The sequence below is a fragment of the Marmota marmota genome, unplaced genomic scaffold (assembly GCF_001458135.2).
Source record: "Marmota marmota marmota unplaced genomic scaffold, marMar, whole genome shotgun sequence".
NCBI lineage: Eukaryota > Metazoa > Chordata > Mammalia > Rodentia > Sciuridae > Marmota > Marmota marmota.
The window spans coordinates 58,947,543-58,967,647 of NW_025999900.1; the positions used below are offsets into that span (position 1 = coordinate 58,947,543).

Genomic DNA, 20,105 nt, shown 5'->3' on the forward strand with positions numbered 1-20,105 from the left:
TGGTGAGGGGACAGTGTGGTGAGAGGGGTCATGGTCACCTCCCTGCTGTGGCTGTAGTCACAGCTACTCAAAGCCAGGGTGTGAGCCGCCAGGTCTGGGGGCACAGAGGGTCATGGTTGGATGTGAGGTGTCCCCAAAGCTCAGGAGGGAGACACTGCAGAAGGTTCAGAGGAGAAGTGAGGGTTGTGAGGACCTAAAGCCGATCAGTGAGTCCTCCCTGAGGGGGTTACCTGGGGGTCACTGAGGGACGTGGGGGTGGCTGGAGAGGGAGGGCACTGGGGACATGGGGTGTGGCTGGAGGGGGAGGGCACTGGGGACATGGCTCTGGGGTTATGTTTGTATCTGGCCTGTGGAGTCTCTGTGCTTCCTGATCACCACCTGAGCTGCTTCCCTCCCCCCACTCTTCCTCCATGGGGTCAGCCTCACCTTGGGCCCTGAGGAATGGACCTGGCTGTGTGTGGACTCCGACCTCTGCCACTGTGAGCCCCAGGTAAATGTTTCCACCTCTGAAATTGTCCTGGTCGGGTCTTAGTCAGAGGAGCACAAAGGCTGACTAACAGGTGGGGCTTCTTGGGTGGGTGTGGCCAGCGATGGGTGGGAGGGGGCATGGGGTGCTGGGTGGACCCTGGGCCTCTGGCTGCTGTTGGGCCACAGACCCCCTCAGGATTCCCAGTCAGGACTGGAGATCTCAGAATGGACATGCTCAGGTCCTGCAGGACGTGGCCTCAGCCAGTTACCATTGACCAGCACACACCTGACACAGTGTCACTGAGCGGTGCTGTGACCTGGAGTCCTCACACGACCTCAGGACACAGGGAGACACAGAGACCACAGGTGCGGGATTTGCAGGCCACCTGCACACATTGCCCAGACCAGCCTGTTTAATGTCACCAAGTAGGTGGCTTGGCCAGGAAGGGAGGGGCTGAAGCCTGAGACCAGCTATTTCTCTATGGGATTCACTATTTTGCCACCAAAGAGGGGAAAGTTGGTGTACTCATCCCTAATGATGAGCAAGAAGGGCCTGTTGAACTGGACAGTGGGGGCCTCAAACAAGGTGGTTTCTTCCCATTTGGCATCCCCTGCGGCCACTGTCTCTTCCTTGTCGAAGCTCAGCTCAGCCTTATGCAGGGCCTGGAGGGGAGAGAAGCAGAGGGCTCTGAGGTCCCACTGCCCCACCCCAGGCTGCAGCGAGGCCCCACGTGGGAGCCTCCTACCAACAGGACCTCACCAGGGCCTTCCTGCTGGACAAGCCTGTCCTCTCCTAGGCCTCCCTGTGGGTCACTCAGGTCCCCCCAACCCCATCTCACCCTCTTCTTGACTCAGCCTGCTCCCCTCCCCATCCTTTCCTGACCTCCATCTCTTCTGCCCTCGGATATGACCTTAGGGGCACAAGAGGAAGACCATCAGCCTCCATGTCACCTCCACATGTATCCCCTTCCCCCTGTAGGGCTAGGAGGTCCTTGGCACAGGGACACTGGTGGTGACCTTCCCAGTGCCCAGACCCCAAGAGGGAGCCACCCACATGGATCTGCAGTTGCTCTGCTCCTTCCTGCTATCCCCAGCAAGTGGCCCGTTTGAGTGGACTCAGTAATAATTCAGATTTGCTGGTTCACAAGTATCTCTAAATGTCACAGTTGAAAGATTCCAGAACATTCCCTGAAGTCATTGAGCCTAAGCCTCTCTGAGTAAATGTGGGTAAACAGAAGCCCAAGGACTCAATGGCCCTGGGAAAGGAAGAGGCCAAGGGTCAGTGGGACCCTCAGGGGTAGTTCCTGGAAGGCCACCTCCCTGGCCCTGGCCTCCTCCCTGTCAGAGCTGGTGAATCTCTGCATCCTCAGGAGGACCCACCTGGCCCTTGCTGAGTCCCTTGGCCCCTCCCTCAGCCTCAGACCTGAGCAGGCCCCCACCACTCTGGCCTGCAGACCCCTGGACCATGGCCATCCTCACTTGGGAGAGCCTCAGGGGAGCATCCTCCGTGATCCCAGACAGGTCAGCCTCATGGCTGAAGACCTTGGTGATGCCCAGACTTCTCAGGACGGGCTTCAGATCGATGGTTCCAGAGATGGACAGTTTGGGGAAGTGTAAATTGGCTGTCCTGGTATGAAGGTGGGAAATGAGGGAATTTCACAGGGATTCTGGCTTCTGCTGGGTCCCACGGTGCTGTGAAAGTGTTTCCTCTCCTGATTGGTTCTCCCACTTAGTGCCCTGTCCCCACCCTCAGCAGAACAGGAAGTCACTGGCTTGTGTGCTTTAGCTTCCTGGACCCCTACTGTGCTGCAGGCTCAGCTCCTGTCCCCAGGGATGGTGTGAGGCCCAGGGACTGTGCTGAGGCCACACACTGGCACCGGAGCTCAGGGACCAGTGCCAGGCTGCCTTGTGCTCTGTTCCCAGCCTGGGTGTGGTGGCTTCAGGAGGGCGGGGTGGGCCAGCGGTGGTGTCCATCCAGGGGCTGTTAACCTGCAGGTTCAGGTGTCACGTCTGCCTGCAGTGCCTCCTGCATCTGCGCCAGGGCTGGGCTCATTACCTTGCCCCTGTGCCCTGCTCTGTGCCTCACGCCCCAGCTCTGTGGCTTCTGGGGCCGATGAAGCAGCCTGAGATGCGACAGAGAAACAGAGCCTGTGGGAACGTGCCCTGAGCTCCCAGCTCTGCCTGTTCCTGTTCTGGGCCTTTCCATGCAGGCGCTTCCCCTGTGCACCACATCCCATCTTCCGGGAAGTCCTCTCATGTGCTGCCCTAGCCTGAAGGCCGAGGCCTTTGTCCTTGGTCCTGACACAATGTGCTGGCATTGCTGTTATGCCCCCAGGTGAAGGGCAGGGCGCTGACCTTGGAGGGCAGTGAAGTCCTCAGGCCAGTCTCTGGGCGCACTCCCCTGTCACTCACCCTTCCCTGAGCCTGGCTCACACTGATGGGAAACACAGCTGCTGAGCCTGTAGCACAGGGCCCTGTGCAGGGGACAGGCCCCCCCAGCCATCATGGCAGCTCCTGTGTGGGCTCCTGGACGGGGCATCACCTGATGTCGATCTTTCTCAGGATATCTTCAAAGTGCTTGGGGGTCAGTTTTTTCTCCACCTGCAGCATCCTCCCTGGGTCCGGCAGGATGGCGAAGGTGGTGGTGTCACCCAGGTAGTGGTGAACCAGCACCCAGCTGGACAGCTCCTTGTCCCGGTGCAGGAAGAAGTTGCCCAGGCAGTGGATCATGGGCACCTTGATGGTCATCTTCCTGTTCACGTGAAAGTTCTCTACGATGTGCCGCTCAGCATTGGGCTCCTCATTCCATTTGCCTGGAGGCAGGGAGGGAGGCAGGGAGGGAGGGGGTGAGATGTAGGTAGGGCACTAGGCAGCCACCAGGGCGCCCTGAGCCCCCTTCCTGTGAAGCTCCTCTCTGAGCCTCAGTTTCAGTGTCTGTCAAATGGGATGAAGATGGAAACAGGCTGCTGAAGGTTTATGTGGATACAATGGAAAGCCAGAGGGGGTTTTAGGATTTGGATAGAGTCAGGCTTAATGTGAAAACCCGACTCCAAAGAGACATGGCTCTAGGTGGATTTTATGTGGATTTAATAGTACCCGGAGGTGCTAAGAACACTGATGGCAGGATCGCCCCTGGGTGCTTCTTTCCCGGCGGTTCCCTGTCCCTCGTGGATACATGGTTTTGTCTGTATTCAGGACACCCCTAAGTCCTCGTCCTGGACCTATGTGAAGCCCAGAGCTCCCCCTGTGCTGGACAACAGTGCCTGACCCTCACTAGCAGCAGAGTGGCAGGGGCCACAGGGAAGCCTGAGCCCTGATATCTCATTGGGCAGGAGGAGGTGGTGCTGGGCGGGACAAGAGCTGCCCTAAGTCTCCGAGAGCTGGCCCCTCAGTTGTGCTGCCAGGTCCTGGGGCTCAGCACGGGATTCCGCCTAGGAACAAGGGAGCCAGGGTGGGAGGAAGCCGACCCTGGCCTTGACTCTGCTGGCCTCCCCTGGCCATTGCCCTGGGGCAGTGGAAGCTGCCTTAGGACCTGGGGCCCTGGAGTCCTGGCAGGTGGCAGGCTGAGGGTCCATGCCAGCTGCTTAGCTGTGATGGGCCCCCACTGTGCCATGCTCTGTGTGACTTGGGTACTCCTTTCAGACCTGACAAGATAGGACAGTCACATCCCAAATGATGAGATGGCTCCTCCAATGTCAAGGCCATTGGGTGGTGCAGGCAGGATTTGAACCCAGGTCTTGCACACCCCCAGCTGCCACACTCCACAAGAGTTGTCCAAAGTACATTTCATGAAAGGGCCCTCCCTCCCTCCACCTGCTACCACTTGCATTTGTGGCTCTCTATTTAGGAGCCATCACATGTGTCCCTCCCTCTTGGGGATCCCCAGTGAGCAGGAGGACAGACAGGGCTCTGACAGGTCCTGCAGAGAAGATGACCCATGACCAGATTGAGCTCGTCCCTCCCGAGCCTCCTTGGTTCACAGAATGGATTGAATCGTGTCCTAGTGGAAACCCGAGGAGGCCAAGTGGAGAGGCCCTGCCCTATTCCTTTCCGCATCATCATGAAGGAGAGTTTAACAAGAGGGAGCCTGAAGGACACTTTGGATTATTTCACCGGAACCAGCTCAGGCTGGAGGCACCTCACCATGGAAGGAAATGTAGTTCAGCAGGGCAAGAGCCGTGTCGTTCTCCAGATGGTTGACCAGACCCATTACTGTCCTTCGGGTTTTCTGCTGCACCTGACTGTTGATCTGTTTCTTGGCTTCGTGGGTGTTCCTGAAGTCGACGGGGACGATCGCTGAGTGGTACAGATTCTTGGTGTCTTGGACAAACTGATCCACGAGCTTTAGGCTGCTGTGGATGAAGAGGCTGCTGCCCGTGGTCAGCTGGCGCTGTTGGCTGGGCTGCTGGAAGGTCTGGAGGAGATGCTGGAAGCACTCATGGATCTTAGCCTCCGGAGTCTCCCTGAGATTCAGCTTCAGGCCCTCCAGGATCTGGGTGTGAGTGTCACCCTTGGTCCCCAGGGAGAGCATGGCAAAGGCCATCGCGATGCTCACTGGGGAGAATAAGATATTGCTGTGTCTTGACCATGTGGCTGGCTCCCTGTATAAGGTGAAGGCCATGTCAATGACCCTGGAGGAGACATTGTGGCAGGTTGAATGTTCCTCATGCTCGTGGCCATGATCAGATGATTGGGCCTCCTGGGGATCTTGAACCTGGGAGCCTGGGGCCAGGCAGCACAGGCCTACCAGCAAGAGGAGGCCCCATGAGACGGAGGATGGCATCGTCCTGCAAGACAGAGAAGGGAGGGCCATGTCCTGAGCACAGGCCAAGACGACTCCCCTGCCCAGTGATGGACACCAAGCAAAAGAGTCAGCTGACTGCCCGTGTGCCAGGTGCCCAGCCCACGCAGGTGCTGCCTACATCTCCATCAGCAGTGATGATGGTGCACCTGAAAGGCACAGCAGGGCCTAACCCCCACGGTGAGCTACCAAGAGAGTAGAGCCTGGACCAGGCCCTGGGGAGGTGAGCAGGTCTAGATAAGGCCACCAGGGTGCAGCCCCACGATTGAATCTGGGGGTCTAATTAGATGAGACACCAGAGGAGACACACACCTGCTCCCTGAGTCTGACCACATGACCCCCGTGCCGCCTTATGACATCTGGCCATCAAGACAGCCCTCAGCAGATATGGACCCTTGGCCATGAACCTGAGCCGGGAGTCCCAATAAACCTGTCCTCACCAGGATCGACCCAACACAGAATGCACTCAGTCCTCATCACGGAAAAGAATCAGGCAAATATCAAAATGAACATGATGCTGTCCCTCTGGTGACCTCGGCCCAGCTATCACCCGTGTTCACGCTTGGCTTTCTTGTCACAGTGCTGAGGGGAGAATTGTGACTACTACAGAGAGGTTAAGGCACATAGATGTCCAAAGTCAGCCAGCAAGTAAAATGGCAGAACCAACTCAGGCAGCAGGCAGGCTGGGTCCTGAGCCCCTGCAGTGACCTTGAGGTGCAGGTGCCCCAGACCCCATTCTACAATGAAAAACCTGAGGCACAGGAAGCCTGAGAGTTACCCAGCAAATGGACTCTATCAGATCAGGGAGGACTTTGAAGCATCCGAAATATTTCTGCAGGCTCCCACTGATCCCATTATACAATAGACAGAGCAGTTGCTGCCCAGAGAGGGCAGGATCTCTTGCCAAGACCCACAGCCAAAACACAGAGCAGCTGTGGTCATCCACAGCTGCCTGATTCCAGCCCATGCTCCCCAGATCCCGAACACTCCAGGCATTTCCCTCTTCTCGCAACTACGACAGCCCTCACTTCGTAAGCCACTTGAATTTGATATTTTTCTGAGTCCCATGACATTCCTAACCTGGGAATTGCCACTGATAAAGAGCCTATGGGATCACCCTGGTCCTTGACACTTACAGACACTGGCTTTGGTCTCAAAGCATGTCTTATTCTACTTTTCAGGGTGGGGGAAAGCAAGGCTTAGAGTGGTTCTAGTAACTCACTTAAGACTACATGGCAGTTCAGACTGAGCTGGAGCCAGACAGGTCTGCAGTCTGCTGTGGTGCTCTGTGGGCAGCTGGGGCCGTTCCTATCGTTCTGAGTCCTCTGAGGCTGGGAGTGTGGCTACTGTTCAGGCTGAGCACCCAGGATGGCAGAGTTCCGGGTCCTGGCAGTGTGGACATATTGAGCTGGGGATGCTTTGCCATGGGGGACTGCTGCAGGATTTGTGGCAGCCGAGAGAACACCAGATGTCTGTCATGACGCTGCGGCCCCCAGGTGTGGCAATAAAATAATCTCCAGACATTGCTGAGTGTCCCCTGCGGAGCACCATTGCTGAAGAGCTTTGAGCACCCCAGCCAGTTTGTCCTCTTTCTGGACTGGACAGAAGCTCTCCTTTGCAATGTGGGTTCAATCTGCCACATTGGAGCCAAAGTGTGCCCAAGACCCAGGCATTTGGGATGTTTCTCCTTCCTGACCTGAGGGCTGTGTGGGGTCCCAGGATTCCTCTGAGGCTGCTGTACCCACCCTCCAGGACACTACAGCTGGTCTCCCACACATCAAGGTGCACCTCAGCGCCGCAGGGTCCACAGTTCATGAGAGTGCGATGCCCCCGGCTCGGGGCAGTATCCTTGGACTAACCTGCTGCACCTGTCTCCAGAGGTCAGGGCCCTGCATATACATAGCCAAGGTCCTATCAACAGCCCAATGCTCTGTCCTGGCCACCAATGTTGTCGCAGACCTTTTGTGGACATGATGAGGCCTTCTCTCTGGAAGATCAGCATTTGGGGCAGGAAGAGAGTTAAACAGACCTGAGTTCTAATCCAGATTGCCAAGAGCAGCTGTGCCACCCACACGGCACAGTGGAACCTCTCTGAAACTCATCTTTCAAAAAGGACGGGGACAATTAAATGAAATAAAGGTCGATACCAAACTTACATCCAGATAGGACCTGGGAGGGCAGCTCCTGGGGGCAGAGATGGTGGGCTTTGTGAACCCACAGCCTTCAGAATGGCGAGGGGCTGGCGCATAGGACACAAAGCCATGAACCTAGTGAGAAAGAGCAAGGAGAGGGATGAAAGGGCAGCCAGGTCACCGAGGAGTTAGGTATATACCTCTCCTGGGATCTCCAGCAGGAGATGAAGGGCAGAGGCCATTGGGGCCGGAGGGTGGGTCAGTGAGTACAGGGGACAGGACCCTGGACCTCCTCGGAGTCTGAGGAGCCAGCTTGATGGGCTGAGCTCCAAGGGCCCCCTTTCTCCATGAGGGGGTTGGGGACATGCAGTGCAGGAGCCTTGGTCTGTGTCTCTGGCTCAGGCTGGATTCCCAAAGCAGCAGGGTAAGGGGACGGAGCAGAGGCCCAGCTGGAGAAGAGGGCAGGGGCTGCCCAGGTCACCTCCTCCACCCTCTGCAGGGCAGAGACCAACAAGGACAGGAGGCTCAGAGCCAGTGCATGTGTGGAGGGGCCACAGGAGAAGTCACCAGGTCAGCTGCAGCCCCAGCGTTCACCCCGAGGCCCACTGTGTTCTGGGGCGGCAGAGCCAGGCCCTCACCCTCCCCGAGTCTCCCAGCAGCACGGCCAAGGCCAGGCACCTGGGCTCAGATGAGACCTGCCCATGGTCCTGAGCTGTGCCTTCCTCTGCTTCTCCTGGGTGGACCCCGGATGCTGGAGCAGGCAGGAGGCCGCGAGCACTTCCCGAGTCAGCTCAGGAGGTGATGGGGGAGGACTTACTGTGCAGCCCGGGGAGCCACAGGGAGACTCACCAGATGCCCTGCACCATGAGCTGTCCCTCACTCACACACACCCCTCGAGGACTTATAGTCCACCTTAGGAGTGTGGGGACACTGAGTTCCTGTGGGAGCAGGAGCCTTCTGTGCTGGACATCAGCCTGGGGCACCTCCTGAAGCTGGCCAGGTGTATGCCTGCAAGGTGCCCCTGTCACCTAAGGCCTTGCGGTCCTCCCTGACTGGGCAGTGCAGTAGAACCAGCTGGTGCCAGGCCATCAGGAGGGGGAGGTGCGAGGAGCCTAGTGGCCCTCCCTGACCTGGGGGTCCCCTCTGCTGAGACACACCTCAGAGGTGTGGGAAAGCAGCAGATATGTCCTGCTCAGAGTCATGTCCTGCTGGGCCGCTGGCACACGCCTGTAATCCCAGGAGCCAAAGAGGCGGAGGCAGGGGGATTGCAAGTTCAAACTCAGTCTCAGCAACTTAGGAAGACTCTAAGCAACGTAGCAAGACCCAGTGTCTAAATAAAACATACAAAGGCTGGGGTGGGGGTAGGGTGTGGCTCAGTAGTTAAATTGCTCTGGGCTCAATCGCTGGTACAAAAAAAAAGAAAGAAAAAAAATTAGTGTTGTCCTGCACCTTGTCCTGCACCTGATCTGTGTCGACATTCACCTATTTACTCATCTGAAGTTGCAGGGCTCTTTCCTTTCTTATTTCTCAGTACCAGGGTTTGAACCCAGGGATGTTCTCTCACTGAACCACAACCCCAGACCTTTTAATTTTTTATTTTGAGACAGGGTCTCACTAAGATGCTGAGGCTGTCCTTGACCTTGCGGTGCTCCTGCCCAGCTTCCTGTGTCCTAGGCTCTAAAGCCATAGGAGGAGATAACAGCCCAGTGCCAGGTGGCACAGAGGCCCCAGGGTTCAACTGGGGAAGGATCAACTTTACAGTCCCACGAATCCTCAGGAGTTCCTGAGCCCTCGTCCCTAATCTCTACATCTGTTCCCAATGTCTTAGGAAACAATGAGTGTCCTGCAGTGCATGGGGCCTTGGAAAGGGGAACCACCTTCCCTGGGGGCCACAGGAGCCTTGAGGCCCAGGGAGCTTCAGGAGGACCCAGGGGCTGTGTGACCCAGCGAAGGTTGTCTAAGGTCACGGCAGAGTCAGCAGCCGTGGTCGCAGAGCCAGGGAAGAGCTCCAGTGCCCAGGACCCTGTACCTGTTGACCCATGAAGTGAGATGTGCTTTGGAAAATATCGTGATGTTTCCAGTTATCAGTCAAATAAGGCTTGAGAGCCTTAGGGCCTTCCTTGATTTTGGTTCACACTTGAAAAACACATTCAGACACACACATGTGGAGACTCACACACAGGAACACGTAGACACACGACCCCAAACTCTGTCCTGTCTCATGAGGCCGCACAAGCACCACGAGAGGCCACACCTAATGGACTTCCGAGGCAGGGGCTGGACAGGAGAAGCCAGCCATGACCTGGTGACGGGGTGCTCTGCACAGGGTGAAGATGGAGATTCTCTCCTCATGTTGCTAGGGGCTGCTGCAAGTTTCAGGAGAGTGACTTGTCCTCTTTCCTGCAAGGCCACAGCATCATGACTACTTGCAGGCCCAGGCCAGGCCCTCCCTCAGAACTGACCCCAGTCTGCCTCCCCAGCAGTCCCTGAGCTCCCTGACCTCTGTGTCTCTCTCGGAGCCCCAGGTTCCCACACATGAAGGAAGGATACTGCCTGCCCGGCCTCCCCTGCCGAGAGGGACCTGGTGAGTGGGGAAGAGTTATGAGCCCGTCAGCCCCTGTGGCGGGGTCATTAGGACGGCCCTCTGCCTGCCTTGGGAGGGGCCCCATGATGTCACATCAGCCTCCTGTACTTGGGCATGAGCAGGTTCCTGCCCCTTTTGTGTGTCCAGAGAGGAGCCCACAGAGGAGAAGCCCAGGAAGCTGGGGCCAGGGGCAGGGAGAAGCCACCTTAGACCAGGTGGCTCTCAGTCAGCGCTTCCTGCTCTGGGACCCCAGGCCTCTCTCTGCTCGGAACAGACCTAGGAACCATGGCCAGTGTCCACAAGAGGGCCTGAAAGTGTCTGTGCGCCCACAGCCCAGGCCACTCCTGAGACCACGTTTGATGCCGAATCTGCCTGTTGGCCCAGGTCTGTGCACAGGTCTCCGGTCACCTGCCACCTGAGTACCCCCACCTGTGTGGGCTCCTATGGGGAGTTGTACCCCTTAAGGAGGTGAAGAGGCTTTGCCTGCTCTGTCCCTGCCTGGGACCTCCTCACTGTGGGTCCTCTGGGCATTCCTGATGCCACAGCACCCGTCACTGCTGTGATGCCAACAACGGCTGTGGGAGCTCCAGACATCTAGGACCTGTATGGGCACCTTTGAGCTCCACTGACCAGCCTTGTGCCCTGCCTGGGGACAGCCACTAGAGGGAAAGGACCAACATGGAGCACTTCAGGTTTTATTGCAGTGTGGGCATGTGGTTATGCTCGAGGGCTCTGGGCTTCCAGTGCTGCACCCCCACAACACAGGTGGGTGAGCCCCACCCCGCCCAGCTCAGGGCCCCAGGAGGCTGTCTGGGGCGGGCATGGCCAGGACAGGGGCTCTAGATAAAGGGCCCTGTCACTGTGTTTTCATGGAGACACTGCAGAATGGAGATTTCTGTCCTATTTTTGATGAGGACATTGATGCAGAGGCTACAAAGTCACAAGGGTCAGTTACCTTCTGTCCTACGTGACACTATAATAGCCAGAGCTCTGCCCACACCCAGCGGGTCCCTCCTGGTTCCCACCAAGCTGGTGAAGTCCCCTCTGGGGCTAGAATATCTCCCAAGTAGAGTCCTGAGTCCTTTAGTGACAGGCAGGTTTAGAATTTAAAAGACGGGGTCAAAGGTCAGAGGCTCTGGCTTCTTCCCCCCTTCCCTCCCCTGAACCCTCAGGTGGCAGATGGCCAGGTCCTCTCCTGTCCCCTCCCACACAATGCCAGGGCGAGGCCACATTGAGATCTGTGGGCGGCTTCCCAGGGCTGTGGGCTGCAGAGGCAGGGGGAGGCCACTCCATGAGGCACAGGCTCTTCCTAGGGAAGCACCAGGTGCCACCAAGCACAGGTGTCAGCGATTCTCATGGTTTAGGAGGAATTACTGCTCATGAGCCCAGGGAGGGACAGAAGGGTGGGTGAGGGGTTGGAGGAACAGGGTGAGCCATGAGGTCAGGTTGCCACTCACTAGCCATGGGACGGTGACAACATAGGCAACGGGTAGCCGCCATGAACCTCGATTTTCTCCTTGGGGCTTGGAAAAGCACAGATATCTGCTGAGGGCATCACGGTGCTGCCACTAGGATTCAGGGGAGAGACACTGGGACAGCACTTCCCAAGGAGTGCCCTTGTCCCCACCTGCTCTATTCAGAGGTCTGGGAGGCCTAAGGCCATGTCTCAGGTGACTCCCAAGCCAGCTCCAATGTGGGCTGTACTGGCAGCAGTGAGTTTAGGGGCTCAGAGAGGTCTGACAACCTCACTCAGGTCACACAGCTGCTATGTGTTAAGATCCAGGTTTGGGACACTCACGTGTCACTTCATTCTGGGTGACTGATGACGTTCATATCATGAGAAGTGTATGTGCAGGTTGGAGGTCCCTATGTAGAAACCTAGAGATCCTGTTTCTTCTTCAGGGAGAGTTCAGACCCATTGACAGGTGGTGCCATGTGATGGCAGAGATGAGACTGCTCAGACTGTAAAGAGGACCCTGTGTCAGGACCCCACCTAGGGCGTCATGTCCACCGTCCTCCCATGAGAGGTGAGGGATGATGCTGAGATGGCCGTGAGGTGTCAGTGTGGCCACAGGAGAAGGGGACCCCAAGCCCTGGGCTCCCAGCTACTTCAGCCCAGAGCCTTGAGGGTGGAAGGGGCCAGGGCGCCCCATGGCAGGGCTGCTCCAGGACAGCATGGGCCACCCACCAGACCTCCTGCTGTCCTGAGGACCTGGGGGGAACCCTGGAGGAGGCGCCAGGTGCACGTGCCCCAGTGAGAGCCCAGGCAGGGCAGGAGGGCTGGGGTTCCAGGGGGGCTGTCCTTGCCCTGTCACAGCCAACGCAGCCTGCCGTGACCTTTAGGAGCCATCCCTGGGGACATGGCACAGGACTAGGGAGAAGGGACATAGGGTAAGTAGCCTGGGGACCTGGGGGCCTGGGGCCTGGTGGGCTTGAGGGGGAGACAGTGACACAGAGCCCCTCCTGCTCACTGGGGACAGGGGGCTCTTCCAAGAGGGGACGTGTGAGCCTCCTGGGCAGCTATGGAAAGACAAGGACAGAGGTCAGTGTCCTGGCCCAGCCCATTGAGGAAGGCTCCTCACCACCTCCTCCAACCCCCCTAGGACATGCCCTGTGAGGCCAGCGGCCAGGTCTGGTGAGGGGACAGTGTGGTGAGAGGGGTCATGGTCACCTCCCTGCTGTGGCTGTAGTCACAGCTACTCAAAGCCAGGGTGTGAGCCGCCAGGTCTGGGGGCACAGAGGGTCATGGTTGGATGTGAGGTGTCCCCAAAGCTCAGGAGGGAGACACTGCAGAAGGTTCAGAGGAGAAGTGAGGGTTGTGAGGCCCTAAAGCCGATCAGTGAGTCCTCCCTGAGGGGTTACCTGGGGGTCACTGAGGGACGTGGGGGTGGCTGGAGGGGAGGGCACTGGGGACATGGGTTATGGCTGGAGGGGGAGGGCACTGGGGACATGGCTCTGGGGTTATGTTTGTATCTGGTCAGTGGAGTCTCTGTGCTTCCTTGTCACCACCTGAGCCGCTTCCCTCCCCCCCCACTCCCCCACTCTTCCCCCATGGGGGTCAGCCTCACCTTGGGCCCTGAGGAATGGACCTGGCTGTGTGTGGACTCCGACCTCTGCCACTGTGAGCCCCAGGTAAATGTTTCCACCTCTGAAATTGTCCTGGTCGGGTCTTAGTCAGAGGAGCACAAAGGCTGACTAACAGGTGGGGCTTCTTGGGTGGGTGTGGCCAGCGATGGGTGGGAGGGGGCATGGGGTGCTGGGTGGACCCTGGGCCTCTGGCTGCTGTTGGGCCACAGACCCCCTCAGGATTCCCAGACAGGACATAAGTTCTCAGAATGGACATGCTCAGGTCCCGCAGGACGTGGCCTCAGCCAGTCACCATTGACCAGCACACACCTGACACAGTGTCACTGAGAGGTGCTGTGACCTGGAGTCCTCTCATGACCTCAGGACACAGAGGGATTCACCAGAACCACAGGATCAGGGTTGGCCAGACCACCCATTGTTTAATGTCATCTGGGAGGGGCCCAGCAGGCAGGAGGGCAGATTGTAGCACCCGAGGTGGCTACGGTTGTGTGGGGTTCACCACCTTCCCCACAAAGAGGGGGCTCTTGGTGTAGTGCTCAATGATGACCAGGAGGAAGGGCCTGTCAAATTTCACGTCAGGGGGAAGAGACATGGGCATCATTTCGAAAAATGTGGCCCCCGCAGCCTCTGTGCCTCTCTCATCGATGGTCAGCACAGCCTTATGCAGGGCCTGGAGGGGAGAGAAGCAGAGGGCTCTGAGGTCCCGCTGCCCCACCCCAGGCTGCAGCGAGGCCCCACGTGGGAGCCTCCTACCAACAGGACCTCACCAGGGCCTTCCTGCTGGACCAGCCTGTCCTCTCCTAGGCCTCCCTGTGGGTCACTCAGGTCCCCCCAACCCCATCTCAGCCTCTGCCTGACTCAGCCTGCTGCCCTCCCCCTCCTTTCCTGAGCTCCATCTCTCTGGCCATTGGATGTGACCTCAGGGCACAAGAGCCTCCATGTCACCTCCACATATATCCCCTCCCCCTGTAGGGCTAGGAGGTCCTCAGCACAGGGACACTGGTGGTGACCTTCCCAGCGCCCAGACCCCTATAGAAAGCCACCCACATGGACCTGCAGTTGCTTTTGGTCCCTTCCACCTTTTTCTAGCAAGTGGCCCACTGGACTCAGGAATGATTCAGATTTGCTGGTTCACAAGTAGCTCTAATGTCACAGATGGAAGATTCCAGAACATTCCCTGAAGTCACTGAGCCTAATTCTCTCAGTGTTAATGTGGGTAAACAGAATCCCAAGGACTCCATGGCCCTGGGGAAGGAAGAGGCCAAGGGTCAGTGAGCTCCTCAGGGGAGGTCCCTAGAACAACTGCAGCACAGGAGGCCACCTCCCGGCCCTGTCCTCCTCCCTGTCAGAGCTGGTGAAGCTCTGCATCCTCAGGAGGACTTGACTCGCCCTTGCTGTGTCCCTTGGCCCCTCCCTCAGCCTCAGGCCTAAGCAGGCCCCCACCACTCTGGCCTGCAGACCCCTGGACCATGGCCATCCTCACCTGGGAGACCCTCAGGGGAGCGTCCTCCGTGATCCCAGACAGGTCAGCCTTTTCGCTGAAGACGTTGGTGATGCCCAGACTTGTCAGGACGGGCTTCAGATCGATGGTTCCAGAGATGTTCAGTTTGGGGAAGTATAAATTGACGGAGCTAGTATGCAGATAGGAAATGAGGGGTTCACAGAGTCTCTGGGGTTCCGCTGGACCCAACGTGCTCTGAAAGTGTTTTCTCTCCTGATTGGTTATCTTGCTTAATGCCCTGTCCCCACCCACATCCATCGAAGTGCTTTGGCTTACTTACGTTTAGCTTCCTGGACACTTGGCATGGAGAATGTTCCCGTCAGTGGGAACATCTTGTCCTGTGGCCCCTGCACACCCCCTCCACCAAGGAGCCTTCCAGGCAGTGTCCTCCCAGAAGCAGGGGTCATCCTGTAGCCCGTGGTCACACCAGCCTGCCCAGCCAGGAGCCTCCCTGGGGACTGTGGCCCAGGGTATCATGGGTCAGTGCAGCAGGACTGAGGGACACAGGCTCACTGAGGGAGAGGTTTGTCACCTCCAAAACCCAAGGCTGCAGGCTCATCTGGTGTCCCCAGGGACAGTGACAAGACCAGGGGCCTGTGCTGAGGCTGCACACTGGCACCGAGCCTCAGGGACCAGTCCCAGGATGCACTGCACTTTGTTCCCAGCCCAGGTGCAGGGACCTCAGGAGGCTGGGTGGGCCAGCAATGGTGACCATCCAAGTGCAGTTTAACCTGGACGTGTGTCACATCTGTCTGCAGTGTGTCTCCTTCACCAGTGGCCAAGCCTGGGCTCAGGACAGTGCACCTGCTCTGTGTCACATACCCAGCTGTGTGGTTCCTGGGACATGTGAACCAGCCTGAGATGCGACAGAGAAACAGAGCCTGTGGGAACGTGCCCTGAGCTCCCAGTGCTGCCTGTTCCTGTTCTGGGCCTTTCCATGCAGGTGCTTCCCCTGTGCACCTCGGCAGGCCCTCCAGGAAGTCCTCCCTCTGGCTGCCCTAACCTGCAGGCCCAGGCCTTTGTCCTTGATTCTGCCACAACATGTGCTAGTGTCAGTGCCCCGGCCAGGCCCTGGATATTGGGAGGGGACCATGTACATTCTTGGAGGGAAGTTCCCCTCCAGCTGGATCTGTGTCCTGCTCTTTGACCACTGTCCCTTCTCAGCTGCTACCTGAGCTGAGCCCTGGCATTTCCTGTAGCACAGGGTCATTCACTGTAGCTGTGGCCCCAGGGATGGTCCCCCCTGCTGCCCGTGCTGTCTTCGGATGCATTGGTCCTGAGGGAGCTTGAGGTCTGTGCCTGTGCCGTCCAGCGGGTCCCTGCCTGGACTCACCTGCTCTCCCTGTTCTTCAGGAACTTGGCGAGGATTTCCTTAGTGATGGTGTCCTCCAGGTGCTGCAGTTTCCCCTCGTCGGGCAGGAGGAAGATGGCGGTGGCGTTGCCCAGGTAGTCCATCTGCAGCACCCAGCTGGCCAGTGTGGAGCAGTAGTGCAGGTCGAACATGCCCAGGCGGTTCATCATGGGCACCCTCACGGTGGTGGCCTGGTCCACGTGGAAGTCTTCTTCCTTGGTGTGATCTACCTCGAAGGGTTTCTTCCATTTGCCTGGACAGAGGGAAAGTGGACGGCAGCGGGTGGGATGGAGGCTTAGGTGTGAGAGGAGAGCAGAGGCGCCCTCAGCCTGCCTGGGGGGAAGCTCCTCACCCACCTCTGCTCCATCCTGGGCAGGAGGGCCTCCAACCCCTCCAGGATGGGGATAGAGAGACGGGCGTTCAGGACTAGAGGATCAGCTGGGATTTCTAGATCCTGCAGGCTGCCATGGAGACGCCTCCTGACTGTGCCCAGTGAGCATTTCTGTTACAATTACATTTTTTATTGAAGGGCAGTTTGGGATTAAGTGAAAAGCTCTGGTCCCAGTCTACAGTGGGACCTCTTCTCCTGGACCTCAGGATCCTTATTGATTGACAGTTCAGTTGTCACTCAGGTCAAACATTCAGTGTACCCTAAATCCTTGTCCTGGACTCACATGAGAAGCACAGATGTCCAGGCAGCCCGCCTCTTCTAGGCAAGAGCTCCTCACCCTCTAGGCCACCAAATTGGGAGGGTAGTGCAGGGAACCCTGAGCCCACATGTCTCAATGGAGTTGGGAGGAATGAGACCTGCCCTAGGTGCAGCAGAGCTGGCCCCTCAGTCGTGTTGATGGTGGCCTGGGGCTCTGTACGGTAAGACTCTGCCCAGGAACAAGAAAGCCAGGGTTCAGAGGAAGTCACCCTGGCCTTGTGCTATTGTTTGGATGTGGTGTCCCCCAAAAGCTCACTTGTGAGACAATGCAGGGTGCTTAGGAGGAGAAATGACTGGGCCATAGCCTTAACCTAATCAGTGAATTAATCCCTGATGGTAACAGGAGGCAGGTGGGCTGAGGCTGGAGGAGGTGTGTATTTGGGGGTCGTTGGGGACATGGCTATGGGGTATACATGTTGTCTCTGCAGAGTGGAGTCTCTCTCTGCTTCCTGATCACCATGTGAGCTGCTACCCTCCCCCACACTCCTCTGCCATGATGTTCTGCCTCACCCTGAGCCCCAAAGAATGGAGCTAGACATATATAGACTGAGACCTCTGCAACTGTGAGGCCCAAATAAACGTTTCCTCCTCTAAAACTGTTCTGGTTGGTCTTTAAGTGACAGTGGTGAAAAGCTCAGTAAAACACCTTGACTTCCCAGGACTCCCGAAGCCATTGCCCTGGGGCAGTGGAAGCTGCCTTAGGTCCTGGGTCCTGCGGAGCCCTGGCAGGTGGGCAGGCTGAGGGTCCCTGCCAGCTACTCAGCTGTGACAGATCCCCACAATCCCATGTGTGACTTGGGTACTCCTTTCAGACCTCACAACATTGTCCATGACAAGATAGAACAGTCACATCCCAAAGAGGTGAGATGGCTAGTCCTATGTCAAGGCCATTGAGTGGGGTAGGCAGGATGTGGACCCAGGCCTTGCACACCCCCAGCTGCCACACTCCACAACAAGAGTTGTTCCAAGGACTTTCCATGAAAGGCCACTCCCTCCCACCACCTGCCACAATGTGCATCAGTGGCTCTCTAGTCAGGAAACATTACAGGTGCCCCTCCCTGCTGGGGTCCCCAGTGAGCAGGAGGACAGTCAGGACTCTGATGCGTCCTGCAGAAAAGTCAATGCTTTTGACAGTTTTATCAACTTTTCCCTAACTTAACTGATGGTGGAAGACATTTCAGGGCTTAGACATGGAAGATTGAGGAGCCACTGTGAGAGGCCCTGCCACAGCACAGACAGTGCTGCCAAGGAAAGTTCCAGAACTGGTAGATGGAAAACAACTTTGGGGTTTCCATGGGAACCCACTCAGGCTGATTGACTCGTCTTACCTTTAAAGAAAATGTAGTTCACCAGGGCGAGAACTGAGTCTCTGTTCAGATCTTTCACCAAATCCACAATTTTCCCATGGGTCCCTTTCTCCACATAAGTGTTGATCTGCTTCTTGGCCTCTTCAGTGTTTGTGAAGTTGGTGGAGAAGGCCTCTGAGTGGTACAGGTTCTTGACATCCTCCAAGAACTTGTCCAGCAGCTTCAGATTGTGGTCAATGAAGAGGCCGCTGCCGGTGGTCAGCTGGAGCTGGCGGTTGGGTTTGTTGAGGGTTTGGAGAAGATGCTGGAAGCCCTGGTGGATTTCAGCCTCCGGGATATCCGTGTTGTTGAAGCCCAGACCCTCCAGGATCTGGGTGTGAGTGTCAGCCTTGGTGCCCAGCGAGAGCGAGGCCAAGGCCGTGGCGATGCTCACAGGGGAGAAGAAGATGTTGGTGGTGTTGGACTCATGGGCCAGCNTTCTTCCCTTTAGAGTGAGGGTCTGAGGCCCAGAGAGGGTCAGGGCCTGGCCAAGGCTGCACAGAGAAGCTGAGGCAAAGGTGGAACAAGCCTTGGTTTTCTCCTCTGGGTCCAGGGGCTGAGACGTCCTGCCCTTGGGATCCAGGCTTCATGGATGTCAGACCCAGGCCCTGACAGTGACCCCAAGCTTCCTGCTGGGTTCCCTCTATTTCCTGGCCTGTTCCTGAAAGCCTCAGGGGCCCAAGACCTGCTCCCCCTGGGCTGCTACTGCAAGCAGCACGCTGCAGCCCCAAAACCTTGAGCTGGGCAGGCCAGCTGCAGAGGGTGGACTGGAGCCCTCAGGTACAGACACGGAGGCCAAGCCTTCAGGAAAGGACTGGAGGTGGCACCCTGATGGTTCTGGAAGGGGGTGTGGGTGGGAGCAGTCAGTGTGAGGCAGGGAGAGGGAGGACCCCCAACCCAGCTCATCCCACACCATTTCTGCTCCTCGTTGTTGACCCAGAGCAACGAGGCGGGGTCCAGGAAGGAGCCCTGACCTGAGGTCACAACCCATGGAAAGCACCAAAGCCCAGCATGAGCCAGCCCTGCCCCCTGGTGACAGTGGCCTTGGTAAATGACTTCCCCTCTTTGAGTGTCACTTCCTGTCCTTACAGTAGAGAGGAGAACCTGTGAAGGAAGAAGTGAATCACAAACAAGGTGACCAGCAGGTGGCACTGACCCTGGGGAAGCGCCCACACCTGCAGGGTGCCTGCTGGTGGCCACTTGCCCCAGGCCAGACAGGGGCTCCGCTCAGCAGTGAGCTGCTTCTGAGGGGGCATTTCCACCTGTCCCCACGTGTCTGCCTGCCTACTTCTCACTCTATGCCAGAGCAGACATCAGCCCAGGGTCACAATCATTGTCACATCATTGTCACCAACACTCCAGAAACCCAGGCTAGTGAAGATGAGGTAAGAGAAGAAAACCAAGAATTTTCTAGGCCTTGCTCAATGGTCCAGAGGCTGAGCTACAGTCCAAGGTCACAGAGCAGCTGAGAGGCCTCCAGGCCAGACCAGGCTTCCTATTCTCCAACTAGGGTCCGAGCCCCGAGAGAAGCATTCAACAGTAGGCCAAGGTCAGCAGCATGAGCTCTGGAGCCCAGTGCCCGAGTTTGAGTACTGGGCACTGAGTGATTTGGAGCAAGTTTTCCACCTCTGGGTTCCCAGTTTCCTCATCTGTAAATGGGAATGACCACAGAACCACCTCAGAGGGGCTGTGAGGCTGAAATGTGTTCTTATGTGCACTGAGCTCAGCGGCGGCTGGCTCAGAGTGGTCACTGGGGAAGGTCAGCTCTAACCCCATGAAGGTGACCTTCCCAGGGCTCCCATTCCCCTGGGTGCACAAGGTGGGCTCAGAACCACGGCCCGGGGGAGCTTGTTCTGGTTCTGTCCCTGGGCGCATCAGAGGGGATGGAAGGTGCCAGCCGGCTCCTGGCTTCCCTTTCTGGCCTTCTGTCCTCATCTGCAGAAGGGGAGGAAGGTCCTCACCCAGGCAAAGGGGCTGCAGAGGCTGCCGAGACACAGTGGCAGGAAAGACCAGGCCACCAGAGCCACTGTCCCCGCGGCTGCTGTGGCCGCACCTCGACTCCCCAGGGCTGTGAGCTAGATGCCCTCTGCCACTGCTCAGGAGGGCTGGTGACCCACCAGATGTAC

At 57.6% G+C, this 20,105-nt stretch overlaps 3 protein-coding genes across 8 annotated transcripts in view; all 3 read right to left on the reverse strand.

The window, feature by feature from the left end:
• LOC107150222 (alpha-1-antitrypsin-like protein GS55-MS) overlaps positions 1 to 20,105 on the reverse strand; it is a 55,039-nt gene that overhangs the window by 34,633 nt on the left and 301 nt on the right. The window lies entirely within an intron of this gene.
• On the reverse strand, positions 818 to 12,462 carry LOC107144704 (putative alpha-1-antitrypsin-related protein). Its single transcript, XM_048799274.1, has 7 exons — positions 11,864 to 12,462; positions 7,426 to 7,536; positions 7,129 to 7,256; positions 4,612 to 5,255; positions 3,011 to 3,281; positions 1,948 to 2,095; positions 818 to 1,131 (listed from the first exon to the last, which is right to left on the reverse strand). Exons 3-7 carry the CDS (start codon positions 7,239 to 7,241, stop codon positions 940 to 942), a joined length of 1,368 nt encoding a protein of 455 aa, XP_048655231.1. The 5' UTR covers positions 7,242 to 7,256; positions 7,426 to 7,536; positions 11,864 to 12,462; the 3' UTR covers positions 818 to 939.
• Positions 13,466 to 18,565, reverse strand: LOC107144711 (alpha-1-antitrypsin-like protein GS55-MS; the record flags this gene model as incomplete). The annotated part of the gene is made up of 4 exons (XM_015488524.2): positions 13,466 to 13,742; positions 14,556 to 14,703; positions 15,907 to 16,177; positions 17,962 to 18,565. Coding segments are annotated over 4 exons (1,215 nt in total), but the record flags the coding sequence as incomplete, so codon positions are not given.

Bases quoted from the DNA above. Each gene is read 5' to 3' on its own strand.
- LOC107144704 (XM_048799274.1), bottom strand. From the start codon at position 7,241: ATGTCCACAAAAGGTCTGCGACAACATTGGTGGCCAGGACAGAGCATT. The intron at 3,282-4,611 runs GTGAGGTGCCTC...CCCTGCCTCCAG, and splicing joins GAACTACATTTCCTTCCATG to GCAAATGGAATGAGGAGCCC. The intron at 2,096-3,010 runs GTGATGCCCCGT...CCTTCATACCAG, and splicing joins CTGAGAAAGATCGACATCAG to GACAGCCAATTTACACTTCC.